We start from the raw sequence: 15,266 nt of genomic DNA on the forward strand, positions 1-15,266 counted from the left end.
AAACTTTCTAAATAATCGAAACAATTAAAGGTAAAGGGATTCGAAAGAAATTATTATCTTTTATCAAATCTTTCAATTCGAACGCAGCAGACGCACTTTTTCTCTTTTGCTACTATATATATATATACCAAAAAATAATAAATATAAATAGAGAGAAATACCCTACTACTTACTAATACCAAAGTACCAGAGGGTTTATTATCTTTTGTCAAATGTCCCAATTTAAGCGCAGAAAAAGTACATTTTCTCTTTTGTTATTATATATATATATATATACATATATAAATAGAGAGAAATACCAAAGTAACAGAGCACTAGTGGTAAACATAATAGATATACATATTACTCACAGAGTCACAGTATAAGTATCTACACAGTCATCCAACGTACTACTAGTAGGAGACGTACTTGCACTTCTACTTCTTCCCCCAACAACAACAAAGCCACAGCAGCACTCACGAGTCCCCTTCCTTTTCCTTCCCTTCATTCTTTCATTTCTTTTTCTTTTCTTTTCTTTTTTTTTTTTAACCCATTCTATCTAATCTATCTATCTATATGATATGATCTATCCATCATCAGCCCCCTTCTCTTTCTCTTCTCAATTCTTCCACCATCCGTTACCAATAAAAATGAATAAATAAATAACTAATAAATAAAACCAAGGATTGATAATCCAGGGAAAGCTGCTGCTTAATACTAATAATAAGCTTCTCCTGATAAGGTTTTGATTTTCCTTTTTCCCTTGCCGTTTCTTCTTCTTCTTCTTCTTTTTTTTTTTTTTTTTTTTAATTTTAAAAATTCTAACTTTTCGAGAAATAATCCCAATTAGATTACAGATAAATAAAGGGTTGCGTCTACTCAAGATCTCTGATTCGTCGCTCCTTCAAATTCATCAATCCCACTTCATTTTTTCTGGGATTTCTCGCCGATCCTCTTGCTTTTCCCACTTTCTCAGGTACGATCCATCTGCTCAATTTCTTTGGCTTATTTCGGTTTTTCTTTTTATTTTCATGCTGGTTTCAATGTGCGATGATTGCTGTTCAATTTATACCTTATGCGATGATCGGTTCAAGTTCTTCTGTTGAGTTCATCCTGATCGGAGGCTTCCTTTTTTTTCTTTTACTTTTCCTTTGTGATTCTTGCCTTTACTTTTTATTAATTACTTTTTTGATCTTCCTGTTATGTCTAGTAGTAGTATGTTTTTTTTTTGTGAGCTTCAAAAAAAAAAATTTTTTTTTTGCGTTTTTGCAATTTTTTTTCCTCATTGTTTATTTGAATATAATTTTATTGAGTTCAGACGAAATTAGGCAGTGGATACAGCAGAACCAAGAAATCTTGCATGCAGCGTTTTTACTTGCTTTCAATGCTGTTGCTTCTTTGCTCCAAAAGATTTTCTTATTAGAGTTTCGAAATGCAATGTTCCTTTATTAGTACATGCATTTTGACTGAACCTTTGTGGGTATGGCAGCTTCTCAGATTTCTGCTTTGCTGCTTCATTTTGCATGTTTAGAATTAACCTTTTGGGATATAAGATAAAACATAGGCTTCTCTCCGTTCAGTGATATGCTTGTAATTAAGAACTACCTGGGGTTATTTGTGTGGGTTTCAAATGTGCAAAAGATCCAATCTTTACGTGTTTAAGTCAAGATTTCCTATTTGAGTATCTGCTTCTTTTGGCATTGGTGTATGCTTTATGAATTTAATGGTTTTGTTGCTTTTATGTACTATTATAGGCGGTTTATCTTTTCTGTGCAATCACTTACTCAAGCACTTGTTTTTCTTTCTTGGGTCAGTGAAGATTCTGAAGGAAAGGCCAGGGAATCACGTTGACGTGACTTGCATGGGTGACGATGCCAGAGCTGCGTAGTGGAGCGCGGAGATCGAAACGGCTTGGTGATCTCCAGCCTGCTGCTCAACCCACTTTTCAAGAGGAAAATTGGCTCGTACAACAACCCACTCAGAACAGAACCAGGAGGAGAGGCGGAGGAAGAGGCAGAGGTAATGCTGCAGCTGTAGCTAAAGGGCCTTCAGCAGCAACACCTGCCAGGCCAGCCGCCGCTGGTAGAGGCAGAGGGATTAGGTTGATTGATTTAGACCCAGAGCCACCTTGTGAAGTTCTACCTCAAGCAGTTGCGCCCGGGGCCGTGGAACCTGCTTTGAATAGAGTTGAGGGGGCTGCAGACAAAGATATTGCAATGGATGGTGGGAGTGCTGACAAAATACTGGGAGCCGAAGAGGAAGCAAGCACAACTCCGGTACCAGAGAGGGTATCTTCCTGCTTGCTCATTTTGTTTTACTACAAATTTTTAGTTCTCAGAACTCAGAAGTCTGAGCAACGAGCTATCAAGCGAGTCGTTCTGAAGCTGCTTGAAATTATCTATTCTGCTCCATAAAATGACTGCAGGATTTTTTTTCCAAGTTTTTATTATTTTTTTAAGAGTTTCTTGATTGTTCCTTTTCATAAGTTGGATTGGATAACATCATGGTATAACCTAATAGGTATTCTCATGTTATTTCTTTTGCTGCTTTGAACAGGTACAAGTGGGTAACTCTCCTATATACAAGACTGAGAGGAAATTAGGCAAGGGTGGCTTTGGCCAAGTCTATGTTGGCCGACGGGTTAGTGGTGGCACTGAAAGAACAGGACCTGATGCGGTAGAGGTATCATTATGTAACTGGTGGCTGCATATAGTAGTTGATCTCTTATATCCCACAGTGTCTCATGTGACTGCTTTTGTAGGTCGGACTTAAGTTTGAGCACCGGAACAGTAAGGGCTGCAATTATGGTCCTCCTTATGAATGGCAGGTGTACAAGTAAGCTCTTTGCTGTTATTTCTTGATGTTACTCATCTGGCTGATCAAAGTTTTCAGTCTCTACATCTTGTTCTTTAAATGTATTGCCCTTTTTTTGAACAGCACCTTAAATGGATGTTATGGGATCCCCGGGGTTCATTACAAGGGACGTCAAGGAGATTTTTACATTCTGGTAAATTTTGTATGCTTACTTTTTTGGGATAAGGATTTGTTGCTGTACCTATGCTAATAACTGCACACTTTAGGTCATGGACATGCTTGGACCTAGTCTTTGGGACGTTTGGAATTCTTTAGGACAATCGTAAGAAAAAAGAATCTCTCTCTCTCTCTCTCTCTCTCTAACACACTCACAAAGATACAAAATCACGTGCACATACAAGCGCGTTTTGTTTCATCACTCTTGAAAGCAGATGCGTCGATTTTCTTTGCTTGTGCATGCTAATCATGCTCTAACAATTGGCACCTGCAACAGGATGTCACCAAATATGGTGGCTTGTATTGCAGTGGAGGCAATATCTATTCTCGAAAAGCTTCACTTGAAAGGGTGAGTTCATGTGATCTTTTGTCACGCTCCACCTCTTTATCCTGTGAGGTTGTTAGAGACAACATTCATTAGATTATTACTCCATTTTAGCTTCCACTTTTTATCTGGTTTTATTAACTGTGAATACCTTCACCCAGTTTTGTTCATGGAGATGTGAAGCCAGAGAACTTTTTACTTGGCCAACCTGGAACTCCTGACGAAAAGAAGCTATATCTCATTGATCTTGGTCTAGGTTTGTTGCTGCCTCTTCCTCACTGTCTCACACTTGCGACTTCTATTGTGAAGCATTAGATTTTACTTCCAGCATCCTCCCTTGTTTATATGTCTAATCATTGCTTCTCGGTCATTACATTGTTGATCAGCTTCTAGGTGGAAAGATGCATCATCTGGTCAGCATGTTGACTATGACCAGAGGCCAGACATATTCAGGTATGTTGAATTCAGCAGCATCACCAAATCAAGTTGCTTAGAAGTTATTAACAACCTTCTCTCGCAGGGGCACAATAAGATATGCTAGTGTTCATGCACATTTGGGTCGAACAGGAAGTCGGAGGGATGATCTTGAGTCACTGGCATACACATTGATATTTCTCATCAAGGGAAGGTTACCCTGGCAAGGGTATCAGGTGAATTGGCATTCTGGCGCCTATTTTTTTTTTTCCCTTTTAAGTCTCTGCTTAGATGAAGTTAATTATATCTTGCTCTTATTTTCTATTTTGGAATACGACAGGGTGACAACAAAAGTTTTCTTGTTTGTAAGAAGAAAATGGCAACTTCTCCTGAGCTGATGTGCTGCTTTTGCCCAGCTCCATTCAAGCAGTTTCTTGAGGCTGTGACAAATATGAAATTTGACGAGGAGCCGAATTATTCAAAATTGATATCTTTCTTTGAAAGTCTTATTGAACCATGCACAACGCTGAGACCAATAAGAATTGATGGAGCCCTTAAGGTTATTTATATGGATTGCTCCGTTTGTGATTGTACTCTTTCATTTATCTAAAGCCCTAATATATCAAGTTTGTTATTTTTTCACTGTGGTCAGGTTGGGCAGAAACGGGGAAGGCTTCTTATAAACTTGGAAGAAGATGAGCAACCAAAGAAGAAAGTACGACTGGGTAGCCCTGCTACCCAGTGGATCTCAGTGTATAATGCACGGCGACCGATGAAGCAACGGTAAGATATTTTTTTATTTATTTGTCATGGCATGCAAATCGGCCTTCTGGACTTCTACATGACCAATCAGTATTTGAGTAGAGTTGATCTTTCAACCATTTAATTTTGAAAGAGTGGATTCTTCTTGCCTTTTTTTGTTTTTTTTGGAGAAGTAGGCAGACAAGGCAGTTTACTTCTGATGAACAATAGTAGGAGATGGAAGATATTGACTGAATTTCTGTGCTAAGAGTTTTAATATACTTCAGTTACAAAAACCTCAATATGGCTTTTCATGGGAAACATGCATGTCACCTGCGTAGGACTTTAAGCAGAATTTATGGCACATCGTAATGAATGAGATAGAAGTAAGAGCATTCAAGTCTAATTGCTAGTTTATTATTCTGTAGATGTTATGGTTTGCTTTTGGTAACTAACATCAGATGAAATTTTGTAAAACACATACTTAACTAAATTGAGCGATGTGCACGTACCCAAATTTCCTTCTCACAACTAATTTCCTTTTAGAGGTCTTCTAACATGAATTATATGTATGATATACATCTAAGACATACATACACATACCATTTATGATTTCTGGAAACGCTTTTGCTAGTCAGGTGCTATTTATGTGCTTTTTTTTTTTTTTTTTTTCAATTTGTGTTGGGCTTGCATTTAACAAAGTCCCATAATCATTTCCTACTGAGAAACTCGAATTGGTCTAGGTTGGCACATAGGGAATGCTTCAAGGTTGAACAGAGTTCAGTGCCTGAATGACTATGTTTTAATACTGGAAGTTTGGGGGCAAATATTTGCTTTATGTGAAAATGTCTGCAGGGATCCATTTGATTCAGAAAAGTATGTGTTTACTAAACTTTTAGTAACTAAAAGTTTAGTAAAGTCCATTTGATTCAGAGAAGTATCAGAGTTCAGTGCCTGAATGACTATGTTTTAATACTGGAAGTTTGGGGGCAAATATTTGCTTTATGTGAAAATGTCTGCAGGGATCCATTTGATTCAGAAAAGTATGTGTTTACTAAACTTTTAGTAACTAAAAGTTTAGTAAAGTCCATTTGATTCAGAGAAGTATCCATTTGTCAAACGTCAGATCTATTTGATTCAGAAAAGTTTAGTGAAAGGAGAGGACCATAACTAGGGAAATCTAGCTCCCTCAGGAATGCTTTATAGTAATGAGAATTGATGATGTTTCTCCAGCCTGACTATAATACCGTTCAACTCCTTCACAATGCTACAATGAACAGCCACATGGTCCAAAAGAGTTTCTGAAATTTATTTCATTTGACAAGATGGAGCATAAGTTTGTAAGTAGGGTGAGAAGTTTTATCCATTCTAGGTAGCATGAATTTTGGGACAAACCAAAGCGGAAAGTATGACAGCATCAAAGAGCTTTATTTCAAGTCTCCAGGTTTTATTACTCCCAATCCTGCTTTTATTGGCTTGCGAACTAACTCCATTCTAACTTTGGCAGAAGTAGGTTTCAACTCAGCTCCAGATCACCACAATAAACAAAGTGTACTTTCAAGTTTTTATATAAACAATTTTGGAAGAATAAAAGTACTTCCCAACAAGCAAATTATTTAAAACAGATTTCATACTGGTGAGCCTGCTTGCATAAGATAACTTCCTCACTGCCAAATTTTGTGTTCTATTTGTAACTTTTTTTAAGGATAGGTAACAATCTGCTGTAGTCTAGTAGATATCAAAGTTATACCAAGACTGTAGCCTTCCCATTTTGATACCAAAACCAGTACTACTTTCTGTAAACTGTTCCTGAGAAACTCCAGCAGCATACAATTCAGACTTAGCCATGCTTGTTTGTAGTCCAGGCATAGACATCCAATCCTCTTTGTTCATTATCTTTCCGGTCTTTTACGACTCTGGAAACTTGTTGGAAGAGCAGTGAGCTATTAACCATGGTGCTTGAGTTTGAGAAAGATTTATTTCAAAGCTATATGATTTCAACTATGAAGTTAGCTAGGGAATATGTTTCAGCGGTCATTTGTCATGACAGCTGTATGATTTGTCCAGATGGGACTTTTTCTACCATGATGGATTTAATAAATTTCTAATTATTGATGGAGTTAAGAACTCATGTACGTTAAAGTGATACTACTGATTTGCCTTTCACTTGGAGTGTGTGAGAGAAAGTATTTTCCCTACTTGAAAATGTGCAAGACGTTCTTCTGTTAAAAGAACTCACTTGATGGCCTCTTTATTCATTTCTTTTCTTGTTTGTCCTGAATTTTGTATTGTGTCGTTCCCTTCGTTATCTTTCGTAACAATGGAAACTGAGATTCCATTTTGTGTTTTGCTTTTGATGGAAAACCATAGCAGGAAGTGTTCTATCAATTGACGTGTTTCTTATGTTATTGTCTATCAATTCCATAGATCTCTCATTGGTTATTTTATTTATCTCTCGTTCCCCTTTCATATTGTTCCCTTGTTGGGTTCAGACAGGAATCTATAGAATCATTAGTCTAGGGTGAAATGTAAGAGCGCACAATCTCTTTCTTGTCTTTTGATTGCTCAGTAGTTTGTAGGTGTTGCTTTTATTCCTATTGTGCCACAAGGCAAAATTAAGTATAAATGACTCAGATTTTGGTTTTGCCTAGAAAGATTTGAACCTAATTATGTCATTATGAATGTTACATGTTTTCAAAATCATATCTTTTCTCGGTTTTCTTGTATGTTTTGGATGGAGTGACAGTTTATGGTGTAAGGTGGTCAATGGTGATGATGATGCGTAGTATTTAATAATAATAGTCATCATCTTCATTATTACTATTTGTTTCTCTCTCTTCTGAATCTGATGATTTTCTGTGCATGAATTCTTCTGCTGTGGAAAATTTTTAAGTCGATCTGTACAGGAATTTTGAGTATGGCCTTACTTGGCAGTTGTCTCTGATTTATTTAATCGGGTTGATGAAACTTTCATTAAGTACGTTATGGTATATATAGTATCATGCATTGTTTCATATACTTTTATTCACACAACGACTCGGCCAAATGGTAACACTTAATTGTTTTCAGCTGTTTTTTGCTTACCAATAATGGTCTATATTATTGGATTTGCAGATATCACTACAATGTAGCAGATTCAAGACTTCGCCAGCATGTAGACAAGGGCAATGAAGATGGTCTGTACATTAGCTGTGTGGCCTCGGCTGCAAATCTTTGGGCCCTTATCATGGATGCAGGAACTGGTTTCTCGTCTCAGGTGTATGAGCTTTCAGCTGTCTTCTTGCATAAGGTTAGTTATGATTTTGGGCCATGACCATTTTTTACTCCTCCGCGAGATGATATTTGTTCTGAATGTACATGTTCTGGCTGTAATTAGGATTGGATCATGGAACAGTGGGAGAAGAACTATTACATTAGCTCAATAGCTGGTGCTGCTAATGGAAGTTCTTTAGTTGTTATGTCTAAAGGTTGGTCAGCAAAATTTGTCCGAGCCTCTGAATCTGTTCCTATATGCATTTCTTTTCATTCGTTACATTGTTTGAGGGCAACGGCAAGCCACACAAATTTTTTATTTTCTAAATGGATTTTTGTGTAGCTGTAAACGTTTTTATTTTTGATGGTGGGTTGTGTGGTTACCCTGTTTATACTTTGGCATCATTGCTTGATAGTCTTCCCTTGTTTATCTGCTATCAACATTTTGAATGCGATTTACTCTTATTATTCACTTGGTGTATTGCCTTGTATTGTTTCTAAATGATTGTTTTATTTTCGTCTAGGAACTCCTTATACCCAACAGTCTTACAAAGTGAGCGAGTCATTTCCATTCAAATGGATAAATAAGAAGTGGAAGGAAGGTTTCCATGTCACCTCCATGACTACTGCTGGCAGTCGGTGGGGTGTTGTAATGTCTAGAAACTCGGGATATTCTGAACAGGTATGGCATGACTTCAAGTTTCAATTAACTTTGTTGTGCCTTCCCAATTATCAGCATGTCTAAAAGAGTTCATGGTACTGGCCTTTCTGGATGCTAGGTTGTGGAGCTTGATTTCCTGTACCCTAGTGAAGGAATTCACAGGCGTTGGGAGAGCGGTTACAGAATAACCTCTATGGCTGCTACTGCTGACCAAGCAGCCTTCATATTGAGTATACCGAGGCGAAAAATGATGGATGAGACTCAAGAGACGCTACGCACGTCTGCTTTCCCAAGCACCCATGTGAAGGTAATTAAAAAGAAGAAAAAGTGTGCTTTATTTCCTATTTACTGCCCTTAAAGCCGTTCTCAAGTAAATTGTTTCTTTGGCAGGAAAAGTGGTCCAAAAATCTGTACATTGCGTCAATCTGCTATGGGCGCACTGTTTGCTAAAGGGCACTGAAGGTGGTAAACCTTGTCTTTCTGTGTAATTGGGATCAAAATTAAATTTTGAAAGCTAAGATTTAATGCTTCTCATCAAAGTCATCCATTGGCGGCTTAGCTTTGGCAGAAGATGTTTACTTTACTATTGTATATTCTCCTATGTGCCTCTGTGAAATGGAGAACCAGGAGAACAGAAATTTGCAAGCCAAAAAAAAAAAAAAAAAGGGGGTTGCCTAGTGAGTGACATGAAGTGCAAGAGCATGCACACAGAAAAAATTATATTGTTTTTGCTCCAATATATGTGGTAGTTCATTGGCCACTGATATAAAATGTTAAAAGAGCCACTGGAACCTACAAGTCTTTTGACGTGATACAAGTTTTTGGTACATTATTTGTGGTATCTGAATGGCATCCAGAAATTTGTGCCTGAATGAGAGGGTATGAACTTAGCATTATTTGTGGTATCTGGCATTCTCTGCAATAGTTTCACATTGAATGAGCTGAATAGCTATTTGTTTCAAGCAAAACGAGGAATTTTCTGTCCGCTTAACAGTTCAACAACAACTGAGAAACTTCTCTTATCTTTTTCTCTGAGGGTACATCGACTTGTAATTGAAGCGGAGGGGTGCATAATTCCAGGTTTTCAGCAAAAGCCATAGGTTTTGAGTTCTTCCACCCTTTGTTCTTAGGTGCATCAGAACAAAGTATCACCCTTTGAACTGCTTCAGCTTGACCCTTTTCTCCTCCATTGCCCTTTGACGCCATTCATAGAACTCAAAATCATCCAAATTCCATGTCCTGCTTGAATGAAACCTGCAGAACAAAATATCATTTTAACACACCTGTTGAGTGTCCCTGCTGTTTGTTACAGGATTATTCTCGTTGTTTTCAAGAGTGAGATGCCTCGACATCCTATTAGGGACGTCTTTGATGATATGCCATTTTACAGGAAAGCAACCAGTCCACTTCTCCTGCTGCCAGTACGCCATACTTTTGTCAAAATCAACAGGACCTGCCATTTCAGCAAGACCTACAAACTGCCCCCTGGCATTGACCTGGGAAATTCCAGACAACTTAAGTACCGAACTAATGTATAACGAGTAACGACTAGAAGGAAGTAGCCAAGGCAAACCACACTGCAAGAACTCACAGAGAACAAGAGGAAAACAGGGCATCTGCCAGATTTCTCTTGGGCTTCCTCATAAGCTGCATCCAATTTTTGGTTTCCACTAGGTGTGCTAGCCCACACACCATTTTTGATGCTTTTACTATAGGACTTTGTTATGAAAAACTTGGCGTCTGAATGCGCTTCAGGAAAATCATCTCCCCTGTACTGTTCCCTGTCTGGAACAGGTAACTAGTCGTCTTCAGCCCTTAGACGAAGGATTTGATAGACCAGAGGCATCATTTATCAGTTAGCTTATCCCACCCAAATATAAAGGCCCCCGAAATCTCTCCATCACAACAAAGATAGAAGCAAGTTATACAACAGTAACTACCAGTTTCATTCTATGTAGTAAATTTTAGGCTGGCAATTCAGTAAAAGGAAAAAGCACGACCTGAAGGAGAAGGAATGGTGGCGGAGGCGGCCATGGCTCCAACAATGGATTTATATACTCTACTCTATATGTAGTATTCTACTATATTAGTAGCAGCAACAGATGTATAAATTAAACTCTATTTGTGGAGTATTTGCATTGCCAATGGTGTATCTATTTTGGATTCCTGCATTAACACTAACATTCCAATTCGGGTTATGCATCGGATGTTGGATTTACCAATCCAATCAATCTAGATGGATGGATTCGCATGCCTTCTTCACTTGAACCTTTTAACGGGTCGAATATTTGACGTTCAAACTCTGTTCGTATATTAGTACAAAAATAGATTGAGCTCGATCAAATATTAAACGAGTTATAAATGTTACTCGAATTCGATTCATTAATCTGTATAAATGTTCAAATATGAATTAGAGCTCGGCTCATTAAGCTAAATGAGTCCAATTCGAAGCTCGAATTTGAGTCTAAAAATGATCTAATCACACTTTCTGAAATATAATACGTGATTTAGGATAAGTTTAATTATATTTCTTTGTTTTAAAAAATAAATAATACTAATTTATATATGATTAATTGCTTTTTTTGAGAAAGATACTGTGTATATAATAATATTATTATTATTAAATATTATTTACACTGGTATTTATTTATTATTTATAATTATATATGTGTTCACAAATCTATTCGAATAGTTCACGAATAGATTCGTGCTCTGCTCGATTATTAAACGAGTCTAATATTGTGTTCAAGCTCTATTATTTAATATTTATTACAAGATCGAACTTTTCTCGAACTCAAATAAACTGAACATGAATCTATTCTTGAACCTTCAGGATTCGTTAAAGCCTGGATGATTTGTAAAAGTTGCATGACGTGATGCAGTTTGATTTTTCAAGCATAACTTTTGCACGTTTCAGCTGTATCCCTAACCTAAACCCAAATTTACGAAGTTGCTCAGACAAAAATGCTAGGGCTAGATACCCTGGAACTATCAATTCTTTCCCAAAGGTGTTGTATCTGTTCCTATTCGCAGCCTGATCAGAATGACAACCAATCTAAGTCCCAAATCCTCTCACGACAAATTTTACTTTGTTAAGAATTTCTGCCAAACTGTTGGATTCGGATTTTTTCCAGGAAACAAACAAAAAAGAATCAGAAACCTGAGTTTTAAAGTTCCATCTTTACTTGTTTAACCTTCATTTTTCTGCCAAAAAATGAAATAGAGAGTTTATCTTTGCTTTTGGTTCTTCTATTTTTTTTTTCTTTCTTTAAACAACCTGTAATATAATGGATTAATCTTTTTTACACCAACAGTGTATACACTGTTAGCGTTGGATGAATGATAACTATGCAAAATATGAATTTGCAAATTCAACTTTTGCACATATATCATGCATCAAACGGTGATAGTGTATATACTGTCAGTGTAGGAAAGTGAAGAAGCGGCAATCTCATTATCATTTTTATTATATAGTTATCATTTATTAGACTATACGTTAAAAATGACATTATAAAGAAGTAAAATGCAATTAACATTTCAATTTTGCTTATCAAGACACAAGCGTTTCAAGTATAATTCTTTGCGTCGAAGCAAAAAAAAATCTTGTTTTAGTTGGAAAAATGGCAACTTCTGGTGACAAAATAGGAACGAACAAAAATGGCAACTTCTGGTGACAAAATAGGAACGAACAAAAAAACAAGAAGTCGATGTTAATATTTCTCACACTGACAGTGTATAAACTGTCAGCGTTGGATGAATGACAACTATACAAAATAGGTGTAGTTAGTAGTAATTACTGCAAATAGAACGCAATGAATTGGACGGCGGTGAATCATTAAGTGTAGTAGCTACTCAGCATTGCAGAAATGGCAAATATATATACATTACAAGCCAAGAAGACAGTTGATCCCCCGATCTTTCAATCAATCTCTGGATATACAGATTCAAAAGAAAAGAAAAGAAAAACATAGTCTGGAATAGATCTCAACTCAAGCACTGATCAGCTAGAATATCAGCACCAATAAACTCGGATGTCTAGACACATACATCGCTGAGTTAACTGCAGCCTGCAGAGGGCTGTGTCTCTCAAATCGTCTTTAGGACCTCAAAACATCGAATGAAGTCCTCAACTCATCTAAACTAGGAATCCACACGCCATACAAATTCAGTGAGAAACATGTACTACTAGTGAGTAGTGACTAGTAAAGTAAGTAAAGTAGGGGTTAACATGATACGCAATGCATACATGGGTCCTAATTAATTGATTAATTAAATGGATTGATTGATTGATTAACAGGAAGAGAGGGTTGACAGAGTGGTGGCAGAAGATGATCTAGGCGGTGAAGATGGCGAGGACTGTTTCAAGATGACAGGTGGTAAAACGCTGCTGGTTTTTCTCCATTCTTGCTCCTTGAGTACCTCCCCGGCAAACCATTCCAGCTTCTCCAGATTTGTGCTCTCAACCAACTTCTTCCCTTGAAACAACACAGATTCTACATTCTTTTGCTCCAGCATCTGGTCCGCAATTATGTCCAGCTTCCTCTTCGGAGCCTTTCGATCATCATCCCTTTTACTGCTACTAATATGGCTTCTCTTGCCCACAATTCCATTTCCCTGAATCCTCACGTAGTTGCTTCCCCGCCACTGCCCGAATGCCATGGATACTGCTTGATCCACCTGTGATCATACAATTTACACACAACTACTATTATTTAATGCTTACTGCATTCATGAGCTCACCTACTAAAAAAAAGCCATCAAAGGATAATCAACTTTTCAAAATCTTTCTTTTAATTTTTATGTTTTCCTTTTTTTAATTTAGGACTTGAGTAAAGACTTGCTTTGTTGCTTCCACAATTTTGAGTCGAATCTTGGTTAGTGCATCATCATTATCATTAATTATTAATTATTAATTATTATTATTACCACTACAACTCCACAATTCTTTCTTTATTGGGACCATCCAAAAAGGCATTAACAAGAATCATCAATGGATGAAGGATAATTATCATTCCCATTTCCAATTGTAAAACGCTTGTTATTAACTCTATCTGTTGCTCATACAAAAATAAATTTTAATTAATATTAATTAATCCCCCATTGATTTCTTCTTCCCTGTTTGAAAAAAGATTAATTTTTAAAAGAAAAACTCCATTTATTAAATACAAAATGCGGGTAATAAGTACATACCATGTCGGCAGCCCCGTCTCCGGCGATCCTAACATACTCCGCCGGCGAAGAATTCCAGTGATTTCCGACGGCGCAATCCATTTCACCATTGCCCAAAGACACCACTATTAAATCCTCCACTCCCTTGCAGAACGGGAATTCTTGCTTGTTATTCAGCACGTGAGTGATAGCTGCAGCCGTTGGATTGCTCATGGCCACCCCACCACCAACGGCCGCCATCTTCTTTCTCCCATCCGTTGACCTCAGCCCCACGGCCCGGCTAGCGGTCGTGGCCCCACAAACTTCCGCCATCTTGAAGTCACACCCGTCCATTTCCAACGCATCAGCGCGCGAAAACAGGAACGGTGCACCCGTCCCCAGGTCGTAGCAGGGGATCAGCACCGCTTTTAACGTGTCCTTCAAAGTCAACTCCCCGAACACCTTGCCAAACAGCTTCTCTGCCTTCGCCGGCCGGAATACCCGTCGGAGTATCCCAGCGGGTGCCGACGGACTGGAGAATTTCCCCGCATTGTGCAGGACAAACTTGAGAGCTTCGTCGGCGGTGAACAGGGGCCTTCCATCCTTCCCCCGGGTAAAGAGCAGAGCGGCGAGGATGCCTCCTGCGCCGGCGCCGGCGGCGACGTCGAAGAAGTCAGCAACGCGGGCATTTGGGTTTCCGGATTTGCGGCAGAGGGTGGCCTCCAAGTGTGCCAGAGACTTGGCAGCAAGAACGCCGTCGGTGGAGCCACCAGCATCAATGGAGAGGATTCGGACTTTGCCGCGGCCGCCTGGGAAGTGCTTGGTGCTGAGGGGAGAAGCAGCAGCAGCAGGGGCAGCAGTAGCAGGAGGAGTAGTATTAATTTTGGGGAGGTGGGAAACGAACTTGGGATCGTCGTACCCAAAAAGGAACTTGTTTTCGAGGATGGAGAAGATTTCACAAGTGAGTTTGTCCACGTCCATGTTGCACTCCAACTGATGAAGCATTGATGAAGCTGTGGTGGTGGTGGTGGATACTGCAGCTGCCGCCATTATCTCCTTCTTGTTTGTGGATATTCTTGTATTGGAGGGGAGGGGACTGACTTAGGAGTGATTAATGTAGTACTTGGTTCTACGTTTAAGGTAAGATTGAAATCGCCTCAACAAATATTAATGGTTCAACTGGCTTAGCTAGCTCCTAGCTAGCTAGAAGAAGAAGAAAAAGAAATAGGGAAAGGATTGGGTTTATTATAGAGGAATGAGGGGAAGATATAGAGGCTAACGAGTGTATAAATAGAATAGAAGTGGGGAGGCCTAAGGATATGGGTTTTTTTTTTCCTTTCTGGTGGGTGGGTGGGGAAGGGATGGTGGTGGTGAGGGACTAGAAGAATTTGCATTATGCAAGCGTGGGGATTTCATCTATTTAAGTAAGAGGGAAAGAGCGGGGGGGGGGGGGGAGGAGGAGGAGGCTGTCATATTTTGATTTAGCGGCGAACATTCTTCTGAAAATGGCTGATTACGAGAGAGAGAGAGAGAGAGAGTTTGAAAGAGGTGGGAGGGAGGGGAAATGTTTGGCGGCCATACATTTTGACTTTGCTATTTCTATTACTACTAACATTCTCCATGTGAATTACTAGTAGTATTTTTTGTTTTTCTTTTTTCTTACCTTTACTATTTTTCGGATTTCTTGAAGACTTTCAAATAGTAACCCTACTAACT

At 38.5% G+C, this 15,266-nt stretch overlaps 2 protein-coding genes and 1 pseudogene across 2 annotated transcripts; 1 reads left to right on the top strand and 2 right to left on the bottom strand.

The window, feature by feature from the left end:
* The first annotated feature begins 769 nt into the window (after window positions 1-769).
* Window positions 770-9,298, top strand: LOC113773575 (casein kinase 1-like protein HD16). The gene is made up of 17 exons (XM_027318210.1): window positions 770-955; window positions 1,794-2,267; window positions 2,536-2,661; window positions 2,741-2,814; window positions 2,917-2,986; window positions 3,060-3,115; window positions 3,287-3,358; window positions 3,496-3,590; window positions 3,721-3,787; window positions 3,855-3,984; window positions 4,089-4,307; window positions 4,401-4,531; window positions 7,604-7,778; window positions 7,866-7,956; window positions 8,266-8,423; window positions 8,521-8,709; window positions 8,793-9,298. Exons 2-17 carry the CDS (start codon window positions 1,851-1,853, stop codon window positions 8,850-8,852), a joined length of 2,130 nt encoding a protein of 709 aa, XP_027174011.1. The 5' UTR covers window positions 770-955; window positions 1,794-1,850; the 3' UTR covers window positions 8,853-9,298.
* A 252-nt stretch (window positions 9,299-9,550) lies between these two features.
* Window positions 9,551-10,351, bottom strand: LOC113774394 (annotated as a pseudogene).
* A 1,909-nt stretch (window positions 10,352-12,260) lies between these two features.
* LOC113773873 (patatin-like protein 3) lies at window positions 12,261-14,925 on the bottom strand. The gene is made up of 2 exons (XM_027318476.1): window positions 13,593-14,925; window positions 12,261-13,079 (listed from the first exon to the last, which is right to left on the bottom strand). The coding sequence occupies exons 1-2, from the start codon at window positions 14,598-14,600 to the stop codon at window positions 12,693-12,695; spliced, it is 1,395 nt and encodes a 464-aa protein (XP_027174277.1). The 5' UTR covers window positions 14,601-14,925; the 3' UTR covers window positions 12,261-12,692.
* Window positions 14,926-15,266: the final 341 nt, after the last annotated feature.

Source organism: Coffea eugenioides, chromosome 6 (genome assembly GCF_003713205.1).
Source record: "Coffea eugenioides isolate CCC68of chromosome 6, Ceug_1.0, whole genome shotgun sequence".
NCBI lineage: Eukaryota > Viridiplantae > Streptophyta > Magnoliopsida > Gentianales > Rubiaceae > Coffea > Coffea eugenioides.